Raw genomic sequence first — 20777 nt, forward strand, 5'->3', positions numbered from 1 at the left:
GTATTTTTAAAGTTTGTTTATTTATTGATTGAATGATTGGTTGGTTGATTGATTGATTGATAGTGTGAGCAGGGCAGGGGGAGAGAGAGAATCCCAAGCAGGCTCTGCACTGCCAGAGAGGAGCTGGCTGCAGTGGCTCAGTCCCACGAGCCATGAGGTCATGACCTGAGCCGAAATCAAGAGTCAGACATTTAACCAACTGAGCTACCCAGGCACCCCTCTGTTTAAAAAATATTAAGAACAGCTACAAAATTACTTATCTCAGTAATTTGTCGATCTCTTGAGTTCCAAAAGGGACAATTACATTAACTTCCACAGACCACTTACTGCAAGTTTCCCCTTTAATATAATAAAATGATTAAATTTCACTTGGACACAGAGAACATTTTCATAGTTCAAAGAAGGCAGTGACATTGTCCTATAAATTATCTTCATTGCATTTTTTTCCCATTGGAGCATTCTCTTTTTTTTTTAAATTTTTTAATGTTTTTTTTTTTTAAATTTCTTTCTTTCTTTTTTTTTAATGTTTTATTTATTTCTAGGAGAGAGAGAGAGACAGCATGAGCAGGCGAGGGTCAGNCACAGACTCTGAAACAGGCTCCAGGCTCTGAGCTGGCAGTCAGCACAGAGCCCGACGCGGGGCTCGAACCCAGGAACTGCAAGATCATGACCTAAGCGAAAGTCGGACGCTTAACCGACTAAGCCACCCAGGCACCCCTCTACAGATATTTTAAATGCTCAACATCCAGTAAGTAGTTTGGGGAGGAGACTCCAGAAAGGGAAATGAGTAATAAATTCAATTAAAAAAAATGATTTATTTAATCAATGACTTATGAAGATAATTGAACATACACAAAATCACAGTAGTATTTAGAAGCTTAAAAGTTTTGCATATAGCATCTTGTTACATATCTTCCAATAAAGATTAAACACAATTAAATCCATTCTTACTCTCAGATGTTTGAAAACTGTAGGGTCTCCCTAAGTAAAAGATAAGAATGCTAATTTGACAAAAACCTTTTATGTTAAATTATGGATTCCAAAATATATTGACTTTCCCAAAGGAGATCGGAAGATGCTAACAAGATCGGCAGAGCCTAGGAAAGAACAAAAGACTATTGACCTTCTCAGCCATTATCCAAGGTTCTTTAAAGATCACCCCTAACTGTGTCTGGTACTGAAATTGAAGACAATTCCACAACTTAAGTAAAAAACAACAATAAAGAGGTCTTCTTCATTTTAAAGAGTACATATTTCTTAGTTTAATAATTAATGTTCTACTTTGTCAATCCTAACTGCACAAAACTAAAACCTCTGTAATACTTAGAACTAAGAATCTTAGAACAAAAATATGTTTCAAAGAATAAAATCAGAAAATCCTTAAGAAATTGCAGATTGCTTATTTCTACTTCATTGTAGAAGGTGATACACTAAAAATAGTAATGTGGCTCTTGAGGTGTTAAGTACCGTACTAGTATACATACATTGACTTTCCCACAAAAACCCTATGACGTTGGTCCTTGAGCTGAAAAAAACGGAATCCATTCCAACTAGTAGTTTAAACAAAATGACAATTCCTGCAGGATATTTAGCAGCTTAAGAATTTCTGGGGAGCCAGGAAAATCAGTTTGCATCCTATACTGTCAGGAGCAACACAGCCAGGAGAAAGGCTTTGCTAGAACATGGGACTTTCCTGGGGGAACCCCACAGCTCCTGTCTCCTGTCACAGATACTTAGCACCAAATGCTGAGACTCCACCTCCACATTCCCAAAATACCAGTCATTTCTACTACAGTGGTTACTAGAAGATCCATTATCTTTTCGGAGCTTTACAGTGCCCACGTCCACCTCCGAAGTCTCCTCCGGGGACGCCTACTTAGCAGAACCAGGTTAGATGTGAAACCCAGCTGCAAGGGAGTCTGGGAAATTTGCCTTTCACTTTCCAACCTCTGTTGTATCCACAGGCACTCTGTAAGGGAGTTGGAATGGAACAGAAGTGAAACAATCCAATCAATATTAACTGCCACAGGAGGCATTATCTCAGTTTACAGTTGAGGAAACTGAGGATCAAAGTTTGAGTGATTTTCCCTGTGGCTGTAGTTATTAAATAGCGGATCTGGGATTCTAACCCAGACCTGCCTGTCCCAAAGTCCTAATTTGCAGTCTGCTGTTAAGTATACTTGCAATAATCAAGTCAGTATAGAAAATAGGGGTAAATGGACAGGGTATGTGATTATCATCTAAACTTTTAGCTTTCCATATATTTGATGCCAGAATTTTAGGAAGATTGCATCAAGAGCTCTAAATTGACCTGGGATACAGACTGACCTGAATATTCTATTTAAATCTCTTTGGAAGAACCTCAGCAACTCACTGCCTCCAGTTTCTCACGAGCATTTCATGCCCCCCCTCCCCTAAGTGATTTCAGTAACCACCACTTTCTGAATATGAGCCTCCCGTGGTCCTGATAAGACCTCCTTTTCAGTGCCACAGCATATTCCTCAGAGAACTGGTAGCCACCACCACTTCGGAATAATGGCCAGGGTCTGCAGACTTGACTGTCATCTAACCATTTCTCTGAGATGTGGCCTCCCCTATCTGTTGCACTGGCTTGGATTTGGGGGCTCCAGGATCTCTCCCTGAGAGAGACCGAGGCCAGCCTGTGGCTTTGTAAGGAAAATAGTGTCTGTGCTCAAGATGAGGGCAGAACAGGGAGCAGCGGAAGTTCTGAAAGGTCAAGACCTGTTCCCCTTCTGTAGATGGGATACACAAAAGGAAAAGGAAACTCATAAGAACAGATGAGCACTGGAGTCTTTCCAGAAAAGGTCCTTCAAATCCTCTGTTTGTTTACTTTCCCCCCAGAATTTCCTGCTTAGCCATCTTCTCTTGGTCTTCCAATTCCTGGTGATATCATCACTTTGTAATCTCCAACTACCGCTACTTCCTGATGACTTCTGAAGTCTAACTCTCCATCCTAGAACTCTTTTTGGTGGTAGATCCTATTTTCAACTGCCTTCTGGGGACCTCCCCAGGGAGATGGACAGGCAGGTCTTACCAAAATATCTCTGCATACCTCCTGAATCCAGTCTCTGTCTTCCATGCTGCCTTTGTTCCAACATTACCCGTCAAAAGAAGTAACATTATTAACGTCTGTGTTCTCTGCTCCTAGTTTCTTCCTGCTCTGATCCATTTTTTAACACTTCTCTTTTTATATTTGTTTATATTCCTGTCTTAAAGTGATTCTTATATTACTTTCCTGCTGAAAAAACTTCCACTGGCTCTTTAGTTCTTAGGCATTATGTAGCCTTTTAAGATTTTATTGTGGTTCACCTCTAGGGCTTCGTATCCATTCAGTCTTGTCCTAGACACCAGCCACGAGCCCTCACCTGTGTCAGGCATTTTCCCTTTTTCACACACTTTTGTTTATGGATAGAGACAGACTTTGGGGTCACATGGACTAGGTTCACATTCTAGTTATGTCACTTACTTGCTGTGTGATTGTGGGCAAGACCTCTGAATGTCTTAACTCCAGTTCCTCTATCTCCAGGGGCAACATTAGCTGCCGTACAGGGATGCTCTCCTAAGTCACATGGCATATTTGCAAGGGACTGGTGCACAGTGCTATGTGTTAGTCTCTTTGTCTTGCTTTTTCCTCTCATCTTCTGTCCCTGGTGGTTACCTGGACTTAGATCCTTTTTCTTTCGCTTTCTTCGCTCTCTCTTTCCTGGAGAGTGTACCTGTTTTCCTGACTTGAGAGTTTCTCTTTGCAAGAGGCCCTCACATCTCTTTCTGGAGCGCCATCTACTCCCTGAGCAGTGCTGCCAGCTGCAGCCATCTGTCTAGCATTCCTGGCACTGCCCTGAATCAGCACTGCCTGCATTTCCATCGTTGTTTCCTCCAGACCGGCTCCTTGTCTTCCTCAGAGACCCTGGTATTTTCCCAGGGGAATGAAAACTTTGGCTTTATTTTCAACTTACTCCCCTTTTTAATCCCCATCAACTTCTTTAGTCCAGAAATTCCACCCCTTTTCTTCTGAAATCCCCCCTTTTCTCCATTCTTGCTGTCTCCCCTGCTAGCCTTATATGTCTAGCCTGTGGTCTGTGTCTGTTAACAAAAGCACTGTGGCCCAGAGGCCAGACTGCCTGCCAGGGAAGCCTAGTTCCATCACTTGCAAGCTGTCTGGATTTTGGTAAGTTCTTGTATCTTTCTGTGCCTCAGTTTTCTCATCTGTAAAATGGAGTAAATGACAGTGCCTTCCTTTTAAAGAATTGTTATAAGGATTAAATGAGCAAATACATGCAGAGGTCTAGAGCAGAGCTTTAATAAGGGTTGAGTAAAAGTTGTTAGTTATTATTTGCCTAGAAAATAGATACAAAATTGTAAGATTGATTATTTAAAAATATTAATTCTGCCCATGGTTCTCCCCTGATTGAAAAGTTCTAATGCTTCTATTTTTGCCTTTCTGCTCAGTTTTCCAGGTCCTTCAGACCAGATCTGTGCCCCAGGACAACATCGTTTTCTGCTGCAGCCCCTCCCACCTTCGGTCAGCCTGGCCTCTGCAGTTTTCTAGATGGGACTCCATTTATCTCTTCCCAGCCGTGTGACCTCAGGTGAGTCACGACATACGTATGTTCTAGTTTTCTCATCTGTAAAATGGGGATAATAACAGTACCTGCCTCATAGGTTTACTTTTTTATGAGACTAAAAAGAAATTATGTATACAGAACATTTTTTTTTTTTAACATGCCTGTATTTGGTGGAGTAAAGGAAGTTTGTATGGGAAGAGCAGAGGGAGCTTTACACAGTGCCAGTCAGAAATACATGTCTGTAAACCTTAAAGCCTAAGGAAGTAAAAATATGTTTCAGGAGAAAAAGACAAAATTTTCACACAAATGAATATACAGTTTCTAAAAGCTAATGGTTATTAAGTGATTTACTCCTGTAAGAGTCTGTTTGGCAGATGTGACTAATATATCCCCATTCTTCCAGAAGAGAAAGACAACTAGGTAACTCACCAATATCTCTAGTTCTGTTTGTACTGAGGTTTCTTTCACTTCTTAGATAAAGAAACTGTAGCTCAACAAGGTTAAAAGGCACATGCAGATTTGCAGAATGAGTAGTCAGCAGGGCGGGAGCTCCTTCTCTGGACTGTTAATCCAGTGTTCTCAGTGAAATCCATCTTCCCTACTATTTATTTTCAGTAATGCTGTTCATTTAGTAGTAGAAAAATGTTTTATACAACCTAATTCGTAAGGTGTTTAGTTTATTGCAAATGTAACTTACCCAACAATAATCAATAACTTCTTTATAGAATGAACTTTAAATACTGTAATATCTGGTTATGAATGGGGTTGCAGTCTCCCAGAGATTAGCCCAGTGTCTTAATTTTGTTAGTTGATGAGGACAGCCAAAAAATAAAAAGAAATGCAGAAATGCTACATGTTCAGCAATATTGGGAATCACCTGTTCATATTTAAAAGCATTATCCTGAGGACTGAAATATACTCCTCTAAACAAGAAAATTTGCAAAAGATTTTGAGCCATTTTAACAGACATTTGTCTAAAAGCTATATACTGCTTTTGCTGTGGGATATGGTATAAATGCTGCTGCCTTCATAAAAGAATATAGCAAACCAAAACAGTTTGATTGTTTACTTATTTATGAATTTAGTTAGTTAGTAGTTACACATCTTTTTCTAGGTGTATCAGAAGGTGGTTTGAACATTAGGAAGTTTCTTTTGGTGAAGACAGTCATCATTAGCTCTCCTGGGCTGTAATCCAGTGGTACTGTCACAGTTTGCTGAGTGGTCCCAGGCTTCTGCCTCTATTCTCTGTCTCCTCCTGTGTCAAGTACTTATTTCTCACTCTTAGTAGTAAATGGTCTCCTAAAGCACCAGTCTCTCCTGGTTCCCTTTCTTCTCTTTCTCTCCCTCTCAGTGATCTTTTGCTTTTGATTTTCTTAGGGGCAGGAGCAGTAAGAGAGCAAGGCTTGTTAGAACTGTGTGTAAAGTAGAAGTACATAAACTTCTGATGAGGACCTGAGAGCCAGGGGCTTTCTACGAGTATGCTGCATGCATTTTAGAGCATGGCCTTGTTAGAATTATTTGGTTCTTTTGTCTTTAAGGATTTCTTCTTGCTTCCTCATCACGTGCCAGACAAGAAGTTGTTAGATACATGACTTTGGTCTAATGAGATGCTATTATAGTCACAATAAAATGGAGAATAATATTGTTTCACAACTCTTATCATGATATCCAGGAAATTTGCAAAGTGTTTGTTTTCAGGATATGAGCCAAAGGAAAAACAAAACAAAACAAAACGAATCGTGTTGAATACAACTGTAACCATGTAGGTGATCTTTATTTTGTCTCCTTTCTATCTTCTCAATGGTAGTGCTTCTAATCCTGCATTTTGATGTCTTCAGGGAATCCTGAAACTGAAGGTCTTTATCCAATAAAAAGTACTTTTGTACTTTCATGTAGTTTTATTACATTCAGAAATGTTCTAAATCTAAAATAATTCTTCCAGAATGCTTCAGAAGATGGAGGAATCCAAAGCAAGAAACAAATAAGAGTCATTAAAGGCTGTGTTGAACAAAGACTTCCCCACCTGGTTAGGAAATTTTAAAACATTTTTTTGACAGAAGCGCCTGGGTGGCTCAGTTGGTTAAGCGTTTGACTCCTCAGTTTAGCTCAGGTCATGATCTCACTGTTTGTGGGTTTGAGCCCCATGTCAGACTCTGCACTGACAGCGTGGAGCTAGCTTGGGATTCTGTCTGCCTGTGTCTCTCTCTCTCTGCATTTCTCTCTCTCTCAAAATAAATAAATAAACTTAAAAAATAAATAAAACATTTTTTTTTTTAATATTTTATTTATTTCTAGGAGAGAGAGAGACAGCGTGAGCAGGGGAGGGCCAGAGAGAGAGGGAGTCACAGACTGAAACAGGCCCCAGGCTCTGAGCTGGCAGTCAGCACAGAGCCCGACGCGGGGCTCGAACCCACGAACCGCGAGATCATGACCTAAGCAAAAGTCGGATGCTTAACCGACTAAGCCACCCAGGCGCCCCAATAAAACATTTTTTTGACAAGCTGATTCTAAAATTCCCTTGGAGGAGGAAATATAGTACAAGATGAATGAAACTCAGAATTATTATACTTTGTGAAAGAAGCCAGACACAAAACATTTACTGTATAATTCCATTTATGTGAAATGCCTAGAAAAGGCAAATCTTTGGAGACAGAAGGTAGATGAGTGATTTTCCGGGTCTGATGTTGCGATCCAAGACTTACTGTAAATGAGCACAAGGGAATTTTTGGAGGTGATGGAAATGTTCTAAAACTGGATTATGGTGATGGTTGTAGAACACTATAAATGTACTAAAAATCACTGAATTGTATCCTTACAATGGGTGGATTGTATACTATGTCAGTTATACCTCAGCAAAGGTGTTTAACAAAGAAATGGGACAGACCACCCTTTCAGGATTAGTCATGATAGGTAAGTGACAGCATATGTTTATTTTAAATTTTTTACAATGTTTATGTAATTTTGAGAGAGAGAGAGAGAGAGAGAGACAGAGCACGAGCTGGGGAGGGCCAGAGAGAGAGGGAGACACCGAATCTGAAGGAGGCTCCAGGCTCTGAGCTGTCAGCACAGAGCCTGACGTGAGGCTCAGACTCATGAACCCGTGAGATCATGACATGAGCCGAAGTCTGACGCTTAACCGACTGAGCCACCCAGGTGCCCCAGCATGTGTTTATTTTAAATCATCACATAAGGAATATATGTGATGATATAGTTGCCTGACTCTGTAATTCTTCCTGTATCTTAAAAAGGTCTTTTGTGTCCCACTCTCAGTTATTATTCAAAAACATCTGAACCATTTGGTAAGGATTAATTCTATTCAGATGCAAAAATTTATAAATAATTTTATAATAAAACATTCCATCTTTACATTTATAAAAGAGGAAAGGAAAGACTAGCATTATATATGTTCCGTTTCACAAATCATTACTTTTAATTGTTAATAGTCCATACTTTTTCTTTTTTTTTTTTAATTTTTTTTTTTTAATGTTTTATTTATTTCTAGGAGAGAGAGAGAGAGAGACAGCGTGAGCAGGGGAGGGTCAGAGAGAGAGGGAGTCACAGACTGAAACAGGCTCCAGGCTCTGAGCTGGCAGTCAGCACAGAGTCCGACGTGGGGCTCGAACCCACGAACCGCGAGATCATGACCTAAGCGAAAGTCGGACGCTTAACCGACTAAGCCACCCAGGCACCCCTAGTCCATACTTTTTCTGCTCTCATACTAAAACACACCAGGTTTTCCTGCAGTGGCAAGAAGTAGGAAGAATATTGGTTTTTTCCTCAGTAAATGTTTCTGTATTCTCTTCAAGTTTTCTTATCTCTGATACTACTATCACCCTCCCTGGGTATTAGATGCTTACTTGCCCTATAGGTGTGCAGTATACACCATAGTAAAATTTTGGTCAAGAAGGTGAGTTGAAGTGATATGCCTTCCATTTAAAACATTGCTCAGGTATCAGCCCATTGCCATTTTTTGCAACGTATTTGGGGAGCTCAGCTTAGATGGTTGTTAATCTGGATATTCTTTTATTTAGAAGAAAATATTGTTTGCACAGTAGCTAAAATCAGAATCCAATAAATATCAGAAAGTTAATCTAGTGATATAATTGCTAATAGGAAAAATTCATGGGGCAGGTCACCTCCAGTTCTAATGAATTTTAGGCAAACCTTTAAATTGGAAGTTTCTTATTTAAACTTGATTTCAGTATAAAGACAGAAGTAGGTTGTAAAAAGTATTCATTATTTAGTTACCCATTTCTGGGAAATAATACTTCCAATATTCATGTTCACATGAGATTTTAAAAATAAAATACTCTCTCATTATTATAAGAAAATAATTCCTGAAATGGAAGCAATTTTTATTTTTACATTGTGTCCTTTTCTGATGTGTATGGGTCTAAGAGTTCTACAGAACGGTGAACCTGATCCAATCATAACCAATAAATCTTCAATTTGCTGCTACTTAATCCCTTCAACACTCATTCCTCCTATAATATAATGCTAAATAAAGACCCAAACTGAATAGCCACAGAGGTCAAACTGACAAACATAAACATAAATCTAATTAGAGTTTTGTGCCATAAAATGTTCTTCTGTAATCCTCCTGAATGTTTTTGCTTAATGAGAAAGAGATACTGTTGCAGGATTCTTGCACAGAGTCGTGACACCGAGGCTTTTCTTTCCAGGAAGCAACTTGATTCGTGCCAGGACCGCTCATTGGGTTCGTACCCAAAGAACTGAGCGGCCCACATCACATGGCATAGTTTTTTAATGCATTTTCTATTTCTTTGTCTCCCATATGTGTTAACTTACATAAACATGCAGTCTGATTAAGTTGTCTCAGTTTACAAGGCCATGGGGAATGTAGGCACCTAGGCACATATCTAGGTGACCTTGAAGTCTTCTCTCCTCTTTTTCACTCTCCTTAGGGAGGGGTCCCTACCAAAGTACATTTTTTGAGATGGGATGTTTATTAATTTCACATTGAAATTAATGTTTACACTGACTTCATTTTTGAAAACTAAAGCCTAATTTGATAGTACTCATAAATGAGCTAAAATATGAAGTATTAAAAACAATAGTGGCTTAGCATCAGCCCACAGTGGGAGGGGGAATACAGGCTACAGAAAAGGCAGTGTGGTAGAAAGGGAAAGGGATGAGCTTTCATGAAAGATGTTGTTGTCATTACTTCTCAGTCTGGAAGAAGACAGCACTCCCTGTATCAAATCAACTAGAAACTGAATTCAAGGCACCTGGGTGGCTCAGTCGGTTAAGCATCAGACTCTTGATTTTGGCTCAGGCCATGATCTCACTGTGAGATTGAGGCCCGTGTTGGGCTCTATGCTGACAGAATGGAGCCTGCTTGGGCTTCTCTCTCTCTCTATCTCTCTCTCTCTCTCTCTCTCTCTCTCAGCCACTCTCCCACTCTGACTCAAAATAAATAAGTAAACTTTAAAAAAAGAAATTGTAGGAATATTGAGGATTTGAGCAATTAAATTAACAAGTTAATTATATGTATATGTGTATAACCCAATAAACATAGAAAAATATTCTTTGTAAATATTGAGTGAACATTGTGTTATACCACAATAAAATATCCCAATAAATTCCTAAGCCAAAAGTCTTATAGACCATTTTTAAATCATAGAGCAGTAAAAGTAGGAGTTAAACAAATGGATAATGATTATAAGATTTAAGAAAGTAAGTTGAAAAATGACTAAAAATATAAACAACTACTAAAATCAACAATATAATTTAGCTGGATGGCTGAATATAAGATCATATAAGCTCAATATACAAAAATAAAAAAATTTTTATATGCCAGAAACCATTAAAAACTATTCATAATATTGTAAATACTATATAATACCCAAGAATAAATCCCACCCAGAATCCTATTGAGAATTATTTTAGTGAACTTCACAAGCTTGTTGTAAATATACTTAGGTGAAAATATGCCAGAAAAAAGTTTTGAAAACTTTTACCTTCCAGACATCCAGAGTTACTATAGACGTGTGCTATACATTACAGTAGCCACTAGCAATATATTAACTTGAAATTAATTAAGATAAAATTCAAAATTCAGTTTCTCCCATGCCTTGCTGGAACATTAGTTTTTTACTCTGAGGAAGTTTTAGAAACATTAGTTTTTATTCTGGGAAGCTGCTGGAGGATTATGAGCAGGAATTTGTGTGACTTGACATTTTAACAGGATCAGTCTGACTTTTAATAATATCATGTACACAAGAGAGATGAGCATATAGGTTCATAGCAGCAGTATTCACAACGGGCCCAAACTAGAACCAATCCAAATATTCATCAACGGTAGAACGGATAAGTAAATCATGGCTTTATGTAATCAAATACAATAAAGCTTGAAAAAAATGAATTATTGCTACAAGCAACAGTATGAATAAACAATGTGGACATAATATTGAATGGGAAAAAAGACATAAAAGAGTACATACTGTGTGATCCCATACATACAAAGCATTAACATGGGCAAACTAATTTATGAGGATAGAAGTTTGGGAAATGGTTACCTTTAAGCAGCGCACACGAGAGAGGCAGGAGGAATCCTCTTGGGGGCTGAAAATGTTCTATATATTGATCTTGGTGGTAATCATACAGGTATAAACATATGCAGAAACTTACTGATCTGTACACATAGGAATTGTGTACTTCACTATGTCTATGATATACTTCAAATAAGAAGGAAATAAGAAGTTGTAGGAGAATAGTTAGGAGGCTATAGCACTAATCTAGGCAAAAGATGGGGGTTTGGAGCAGTGTGATAGCAATGGAGGTGGTTGGATTCAGAAGTGGTTGGATTCTGGATATGTGTGGAATTTAGAGCTAAAAGTGATTTTCTGATGCACTGGGTAATGTGGTGTGAGAGAAAGGGAAGAGTAAGACGTAACCTCAGCTTTGAAGTCTGAGCACAGCATGGTGGTCGCACTTACGCACATCCTGGGGAAGCCTCCAGGATGAGCAGATTTGATGGCTAAGAATGGGATCGATGGGGTGAGAGTGAGGAATTGTGGTTTGAACATGTTAGCTTGAGGTGTTTATGGACATCTAGGTAGATATGTCAACTAGACATGGTAGATCTAAAGTAGAAATATAAATTTGAGGTCATCAGTTATATAGGTGGTATTTGAGATTAGGAGACTGAACGAGATCTCCTATGACGTGAGCACAGACAGAGAAGACAACTGTGATATGAGCCAGGGCCACTCCAAGAACATGTAACAGGTAGCAGAGGAGGCATAAGATACTGAGATGGTTTGATTAGTGAAGGAGGAGCAGAACCAGAAGATGTGCTTTCCCAGAAAGCAACTGAGGATAGTGTTTCAAGGAGGGAGTGATCAGTGATCAACTGTATCAAGAGTTGTTGAGAAATTGAGTGAGCCAAGCCCTGAGATGTTCATTCTGTTGATTAGTAATCATCTGAAACCATGGCTGTCATATTGGTAAGCGCTCAAATATCACAGGCTATCTGGAGAATATCATGGGGAATATACCTTAAAGCCTATATAAACTCATTCTTCTTGGCAAGAGATCATATATTTGCAGTGAAGAAAATAAAAATTCTCCAGAAATGAGCTCACTCTCCTAGTCTTTCCCTCTGACTTTTGAGATTTGGGCTTAAAATTAGCAAGTATACAGTCCTAGGGAACTAGTCTAGCCTTCCATCACCCTGGTCCTAAAGATCATGGAGGAATGAAGTATTTTCTTGGTGTGTTCATAGTTTAAGACTGTCCAAACTTGTGATGGATCGTTCCTCTTCTGGGAAACAGGACTGCCACTTAATTCAACCTCCTGGTGCCTCGGTTTCCCATCTACAAAATGGAAATAATAATAGTGGCAATCTCAGTGTGTGTAACGAGGATTACAGTGGTTAATATGTACAGAGAGCTTAGAATAGTACTTGGCACAGAGAAAATGCTAAGTATTAGGTATTTATTATTGTATCCTAGTGCTATCAATGTCCTCCTGCTGAAGACCACCAGAAACACATTGATTGTAGTAAAAACAAGTGGAGTTCACTGACCTGTTGCACCGGAGGAGACACACGCCAGGGGGTGTGGGTGTCTCAGTAAGAGGACATTAGAAGAGACGTATAGCACATAGACTTGTGTTAGATTATTTGGGGAAAGGTTCAGAGATCATCTGGACTGAGTGCTGTCAGAAAGTGGGAATAATTCCATGACTGGATATTTTAAGTCTTCTTATCTAGAAGGTGGCAGGAACTAAGCATATGCAAGTGGTAAACAGTAGAGAAGCAGCACCCTCACATTAGTCAGCATGGGGGTGGGGGTGCTCTGTCATCTCCGTAGTTTGGACAATGTCCATATCTTTGTCTGTTTTCTGACATGATTACAGAGTGGTCTTGTCTGACGGGGGTGATGTGTGAAGGTGCTTATGTTCCATAGGAGAACACCATGGCCTAAGTGCCAGGGCCTAGCTATCAGCGGCACTTTTATCTTTCTCAGTCTGTACCAGCTGCCATGTGCTGTCAGGGGGTTATTAAAAGACTCTGGGAAGATTTTTGCAGTTTTCCCTGACAATGTCTGAGTAACGAGTCATCAAGGAGGATGTGGAGAGGTGGCCAGAGAGGGTAGACTGATCTAGGAGAAAGTCTGAGGACTTAATCGTAGGTGTACCCATCATCTCTGCTTTGCAGATGATCCACTCTCTGGAAGCTCTTCAAAAGGGGTAGAATGTTAGTGGGTCACCCGGGGTGATACCAGAGAGAAGATAGGAAGTGACAGGAGTTTGCCTCTGGCCCTTGGAGGGAAGGGATTCTGGCATGAACTCCAGGGTAAGATGGCATTCTTCTTCATGATCTAAAGCCTTTACAAATATGAAGTGTAGGCACTTGCTTCACATTATGTGAAACTCACCTTCTCTGAAGGATAGGGACCCTGGGAGCTCTCATTGAGAATGTGCATCAGGAAAGCCAACTGACAAAGAGAAATGTCAAGGAGGGGTGAGGAGCAAAGGTGAGGCTTCCAGGGGCCCAAAGTGTAAAACACCCAGGAGGGTTGGTGAGTGCGGCCAGATGCCCCAGCAAAGTATCACCTGGATTAGATATTTGTTGAGAAACCAATGCAGGCTTTCTAGAAGATTCTGAAACCCTGGTGCCAGCCATCATCTGCCTCAGGCCAGGATTGTTTTTGGCTTAGAATTTCAGCAGCAGCCCACTATGTATCTAGTTAAGTTTATATGAACTTAAACTTTTTATAAACTAGTTATGTCTATATTTTGTTTACCTTTGTCCATGTAAAATTAACCTGTAAAATCATGGGAGTGCTAAGGAAAGATCTGGACTTGTTGACAGAATTGATCAAGGGTGGCCTGATGCTGGACCATTTTCAGAATCTGAAGATCACAGAGGAGGGCCGAATAGAGGGGCCTTAGGCAGAGACTCAAAGGGGTAGCTGCAGGGGCCTGAAGCCCCTTCCTGCCTGGGCTCTCTCTCACAGGATCCAAAGGCAGAATGTGAACTCCGGTACACCATCCTCGCCTTTCTTCTACAGTGTCTACACATTTTGGAGACTGTCCTCCAGAATCAAAGGCAGGGTCTGCAGCCTGTGGCAGAGGTAGGGTTGGCCTGTAACTATACTGAATCACGAGAAAAAAGGGCAGCCCCACGGCTACCCTGGTACGTTCATTTGTTTTCGTGTTTTGTCCAGCTCAGCTCTCCTCACCCTTACAGTAAGCCAAGACACTCTGAAGTTGGCCACTTTCTAGGTTGAGTAGAGAATCTGCGGGAAGGAGGTTTAGTTGGAAAAGCCTCACAGATAATTCAGTGCACCTTCCCCTTTCCCGCCACGACCAAGCTGAAGGGGCTGGGGGTACGTTCCTCTCAGTCAGGCAGTCCTACACCAGTCTCCTTTGCTGCACAGAGGGGAGAAGCTGGTCTGGTCTGGGCAGCACTGAACTCACCACCTAGAGCTCTGGTATCGGCACTGTGAAATCCAGAGGGAAAGGCAGCAAATCTCTTAGAACAACGTCGGGTACTAGGGTTTAATCAAAACGAGACTTAAACAGTTTGCACATTTTGGAGCAAACCTCTTGATTTTTTAGTGCCTTTGTTTTTTCCTTTCTCCATTTATAGTTTAGACATCGTGATAGCAGCTATATAATCTGCTCTCCTCCGGACTGCTCTCTTGGGATAAATTAAGTGATACTTGGCAAGTTGTTATAGATGCTAAAAATAAAGGTGCTATCATAATTCTGAGTAATTGCTTAGGTAGGGCTGATATACTCGTATAGCTTGTCATTGACAGTAAGTCCCAGAAGGGTGTGTTTCTTATTTCTACAGTTTATCCTAAATTTTGTCTAAAACTTCTACCTGTACTTCCCATTTACTGTGTCACTACTGTGTAATTATAACATACATATGCATGAGCCAAATTGTTTAAAGTTAACTTACATTCTCATATTGGGTAATGCCCTGGTTTGTGTGTGTGTTTTTTGAATGAATAATTGAAGCAGGGAAGGACAAACATGGTTATGTAAAAGTGCAAATTCGTAGTCAGACTCCCTGGTTTGAATCTTGGTTCTGCTACACAGTAGGTACACGACTTTAGACAAGCTCTTTAACCTCTCTCGGCAGAAGCTTCCTCATCTATAAAATGGGAATAATAATAGGATCTCTTTACTAGGTTATTATGAAACAAAATAAGAGAATACATAAAATGTACAGAACAGTGGCTGGCGTTTAACAAGCTCTCAGTAAAAAGTAGCAATTATTATTATTATTTTAATGTTTATTTATTCTTGAGAGATAGAGTGAGACAGAGCTCAAGCAGGAGGAGCAGAGAGAGTCACAGAATCCAGAGCAGCCTGATGTGAGGCTCACACTCACAAACTGTGAAGTCATGACCTGAGCCGAAGTCAGACACCTAACCAACTGAGCCACCCAGGCGCCCCTAGAAGTTATTATTAATATTAGTGATATGATTATTAAAATAAGTTTTGGATTAAAAAACTACCTGCAACATTATTGGGGTGCCTGGGTGGCTCACTCACAGTTCGTGGGTTCGAGCCCCGCATCAGGCTCTGTGCTGACAGCTCAGAGCCTGGAGCCTGTTTCAGATTCTGTGTCTCCCTCTCTCTCTGACCCTCCCCTGTTCATGCTGTGTCTCTTTCTCTCTCAGAAATAAATAAAAACATTTAAAAATTTTTTTAAAAAATAAAAAACTATCTGCAACATTATAATAACCCTGCCATTTTCATTTTCCCTCCTGGTTATGGTGGCATTGGAGGGAACAGTAGCTTTTCTTTTTCTCCTGTCACCTACCTAATAACAAGAAATAGCTGGTTTGAACAATGAATATCTTATAATAATATGAAATAAATAAAAAAGGCTTCTGTGTATTTCTTATACTTCCTGCTGATTTTTACTATGGTTGCTGTGATAGGCTTTAAAAACATAGCTCTAGCAGTTACATAATATTGCTGTAAAATATCAATAAGGCAGGTGTAAATAATTCCAACTACTTTTTCATAACTATATGCCACTCAAAGCAGTTTCCTCAGCAATTTAATATGGTTTTTCCACATTACTCTGACTTTTTACTTAGCAACAAATGATCTATGCTTTCTCAAAGGGAATTGTAGATTAACAAAACTAACAATGTTCATTTTTTCTTATCTCTTACTTTCTTTTGATTCCATATATTCTGTTACTAGTTTATAGTTTACACTCAAGTTTTCTTCATTGCTTTAACAAACTGATAATAAGGACCGGACAACTCAAGGAATGAAGTAACTGCATTCTAATAATACTTAACTGTTTATTGATTTAAAATAAAATCAGTTCTTGGGGCATCTGGTGGCTCGGTCAGTTGAGTGTCCAATTCTTGATTTTGGCTCAGGTCATAATCCCAAGGTCGTGGGATTGAGCCCTGCATTGGGCTCCAAACTGAGCATGGAGCCTGCTTAAGATTCTCTCTCTCTCTCTCTCTCTCTCTCTCTCACTCACTCTCTCTCTCTCTCTGTCTCCCTCCCTCTGCCCCTCACCCCCACTCACGTTCTCCCTCTGTCTAAAGTAAAATAAATAAAATATAGTAAAACCAGTTCTTTCTGAAAAGGTTCCAAAAAGAATATTTTAAAGATTGCTAAGATTGGCAGTAACAAAAAGCCTAATCAAATACAAGCCTATGCCTTCATGGAGATGAACATGAAAAACTGAATTGTAATAACTGTATTTAGATATCTGGTGATTTGGGAAGGAAAGAATCTTATATTTACTGAAATGCATTCTCTTACAATTGGTAAATCTGTAGAAATAACCATCTTCCTAGCCTAGTTTCTAGCGAGTGATGCTGTTTTCATTATTAACATTAGGTTTCAAATATATCCCTTTCTTAAGAACTGTGAATATTAATTATAATGTATCTTTGTTAAGTGAATTTTTCAAAAAATTTGAAAGACCTGATGATCTAGAGTTTTTGATATAGTGGCTGAGATTTATTAAATTTGTAGGAAGTAAGAACATGCAATCCCACATTTACTTGCTGATCAATTGGGAGAGGAAGGTGGAGAGAAAGTAGAGGAGGCAAAATATATTTATGAGTTTTTCAACATAGTCATTGAGGGGGAAAAATGAATGGTTCAGATGTAAGGAAATGAAGGAAGAGGGGGAAGTAATCAGAAATAATATAACTGAATGAAACTTCCCATGTGAGACTCTTTNCAAGTGTCCTCCTCCATGGGGGGGGATGGGCATGGAGGAGGACATAAGCATGGAGGAGGACATAAGAAGTTTTTTTAAAGTAACTTTTCATTTACAAAAAAGAACCACACATGACGCTGCATACAAAATTCACCATCACTTCCCTCTAACACTGACTTAAACATGCCTATTTTTTTAATCAACTCTCTTTTTGCCTGAGATAGAGCCTAGAGTTGAACTCTTTGCAAACCACAATGTGATGTGTTGCTGGTTCAGAGGGCCGAGATCAGGGGCAGAGGACTGACTTTTATTAAGGTTTGGGTGAAATTATTTACGTAAGCTATAAAAAAATGTGACTGAAAAGTGAATCTTACCTGACTAGGTGATCAGTTACTCTGAGGCATGATATGAATTTGTTTCCAATAAGTGGCAAGAGAGCTTCACAGTCAGTTACTTAATCCAGAAGTCATTGAAAGCTTGGTTAGCAGTTCTAACCATCTCTGTGTAGATATCTCCACAGAAACATGGAGCAATTTTATTAGAAAACAAAGGCAGCAATCATTATGAAATAAGAAAGTATGGATCAGGGAGCAGAAAATAATGTAGGAGAAGTTGAGAGGAAAACATTATATTTAAGAACATCATTAGAACTAAGTGCACATTTCTCTGTGTAATAATCTCTATTCACTACCACAGTGCATTTTCCTTTGTCCTTCTGCAGTATAATTTGGAAGCCTGTCTCTTGGAATAGGCACTGAGGACCAGATGGAGATGTGGTTTCTTATTCCTAATTTTCATGGTTCTCATTTTCCCAAAAAATTCTCATGTACACATCGACTCTCCCCAAAAGTGGATTTTTTATGTGGTCACGTATTATTAAGAAATGCACTAGGGCTGTATTCTTTCACATAATGCCTTCATTCATACTTTATAATTCTAAATGAATCTATCTCTGGCGGTTTATGAATACTAACAACAAGAGCAAAAAATGTATTTAAATAAAACATTTTCACATATGAAAGGCTACTTTAATTTTTACATTTAAAGGCTCTTAACATCTAGAGGGCATTTAAAAATATTAAATGAAGAACTTTTCATGGAAGGACAGAAACCTAGCAGAAAAATGCTTTTGCGCTCTGGGTAATCCTTACTGGAAGGCTGTGTAGAAATAAGTATTATTTTATTGCATTTATATCATAATATGTCTCACTGTAACAGAAGCCAGTTTGGATAAATTTAAAGCTACAACAAATTTGTCACAGCAATAGGAAACTAAATATAGTGCCCACACATCATTTGAATAAATAATATTATCCACACAATGGATTACTATGCAATTGTTAAAGAAAATGAGGAAAATCTCTATGAACAGCTTTGGAGTGACATACTGTTAAATGTATAGGCAAGATATAAAAGGGTATCATTGGTACAATAACCCTTCATGTAAGAAAGAAGGAGACAAAAGAAAATACACATGTCAGTTTATTGTGCAAAAGAAATGCAATAAGGATAACTGAAGACTAGAGAAATTAGGCACCTATAGGGAGTGTGTGGGAAAGGGCTATATAAAAGAGAGGGGTGGGAATTGGTTAGGTAGAATGAGGAGGGAGATACACTTCTTGGAGTGTATCTTGTTGTATAGCTTTGACTAGTAGAGCACAGTTATGTTTTATATACCCCCCTACCCTATGACTAATTAAAATTGACTAGGATGTAGAGAGAATATAAAGTATAACTATTACAAATGAATAACCTAACCATTCTGAAGGAGCCCAGGAAGAACTAACCCAATTCACAGGAAAACAGTATTTTGAATGGATATTGTAAAGGGGAAAAGAACAAATAATGTACTCTAGTTAGTGAATCTGTTTCTCATCGGGGTATATATTGACAATTTTAGAATTATTTTATGTGTCTACTAGGAGTAAAGTGAATATATTATGGTAAGTAAGAGCCAGGTTTCTTACTATCTGATAAAGGACATATGAAGATAGGGAAAGACTAGAATGAGGCGTCATACTGGATTGATCAGAGATACCAGCATGAACTCCTGGTTTAGTGTGTGCACGGGTTAGTTAGTATATGTACATGTCTTGGCTGAATGGATCTAGGAACAGTGGCCATAGCAACAAACACATCCAGAGTCCAGGTCTTGATTTCTAAGTACTATGCTCCAATAAGAGGAACCAGGACTCTTTGAATAAGTGGTTAATTCCAGAACTGGGACAGGGGCAGTATATATGCAGTATCTTTTGATCAAATAAAATAAACAAATATTAAAAAAACTTGGGGTATGTCAAAAGGACATGGGAGCCAACTGGAAGGAGTTTTGAATAGTCAAAACCATAATTTAAACCATAAAGTAAATAATGATGGTACTAGATTATAACCCATAGGATAAAATGTTCATGAGACCATATTGCTATATGGTGAATAAGGAACAGCTTTTCCAATGAACAAATGCAGATGGAATGAAGAAGATACAAAAGTCACCATTAGGCAGACTCTATAGTAATAACTGTTGCATGTAAGATCCCACCAGTGGGTGCTAAAATCAATAGGGGGAGTAGCAAGATATTAACCAAGTCTCAAAGTATCTTCCCAAAGGTATTTATCAATTAGGAAACAAAAGATAGTAACTTTACAGTGGAGAGACTTGGTAGGCACCACCTTAACCAAGTGACCAAGGTTAACATTACCATTAATAAGACCTACTGACATCAGGTATCCTCTGATATGATGCAGTGAGAAAGACACAACAGCATTCTGTGGCTTAAGAATAATAGCAAAAAGTGCACAACGTCAATCTAATTGTAAGAAAACACTAAAAGAATCCAAGTAAAACAAATTCTTCTAAACAACTGACCAGTACTAATCAAAAATACTTATCATGAAAGCCAAAGAAAGAATGAGGAAGTGTCGCAGACTGGGAGAGACTAAGGAGACACAACAGTTAAATGCAATGTGAGATCCTAGATTGGATCCTGGAACAGAAAAGGGACATTAGAAGAAAAATTGGTGAGATATTAAAAAGATCAGTGGTTTAGTTCACTTATGTTAATTTTCTGGGTTTGATCATTGTACTTTGATATTATAAATTGTTAATGTTAGAGGAAGCTAATATACAAAGGGTATCCATAAACTCTCTCTGTATTAGTTTTGTAATTTTTCTGCAAATCTAAAATTGTTTTATTTATTTTTATTTTTTTAAATCTTGTTCTTTTTTTAGTGCTTATTTTTTAAAATTTTTAAATATTTACTTATTTTTGAGAGAGAGAGAGAGAGTGCGAGCAGGGCAGGTGCAGAGAGGGAGACACAGAATCTGAAGCAGGCTCCAAGCTCTGAGCTGTCAGCCAGAGCCTGATGCAGGGCTTGAACCCATGAACCATAAGATCATGACCTGAACCGAGTCAGATGCTTAACCGACTGAGACACCCAGGTGCCCCTTATTTGCTTATTTTTAAAAGTTTATTCTTTTTTTTTTTTTTTTTTTTTTTTTTTTTTTG

General features: G+C 38.8%; 2 protein-coding genes across 8 annotated transcripts in view; one reads left to right on the forward strand and one right to left on the reverse strand.

The window, feature by feature from the left end:
• PLGRKT (plasminogen receptor with a C-terminal lysine) overlaps positions 1-20777 on the reverse strand; it is a 41092-nt gene that overhangs the window by 9480 nt on the left and 10835 nt on the right. The window lies entirely within an intron of this gene.
• Positions 3067-20777, forward strand: part of CD274 (CD274 molecule) — a 65800-nt gene continuing 48089 nt past the window's right edge. For 4 of the 7 annotated variants that reach the window (XM_077759459.1, XM_077759468.1, XM_077759460.1 and 1 more), the window contains exons 1-2: positions 3067-4189; positions 4471-4610. Coding sequence is in view for 1 of the 7 variants with exons in the window: in XM_077759467.1 (XP_077615593.1) it covers positions 4571-4610 (40 nt within the window). In the remaining 6 variants the exon portion in view is untranslated. The remainder of the gene's footprint in view (positions 4190-4470; positions 4611-20777) is intronic. The other 3 variants (XM_077759461.1, XM_077759462.1, XM_077759470.1) reach the window with 3 other exon arrangements.

Source organism: Crocuta crocuta, unplaced genomic scaffold (assembly GCF_008692635.1).
Source record: "Crocuta crocuta isolate KB4526 unplaced genomic scaffold, BGI_CrCroc_1.0 scaffold41, whole genome shotgun sequence".
Classification (NCBI taxonomy): domain Eukaryota; kingdom Metazoa; phylum Chordata; class Mammalia; order Carnivora; family Hyaenidae; genus Crocuta; species Crocuta crocuta.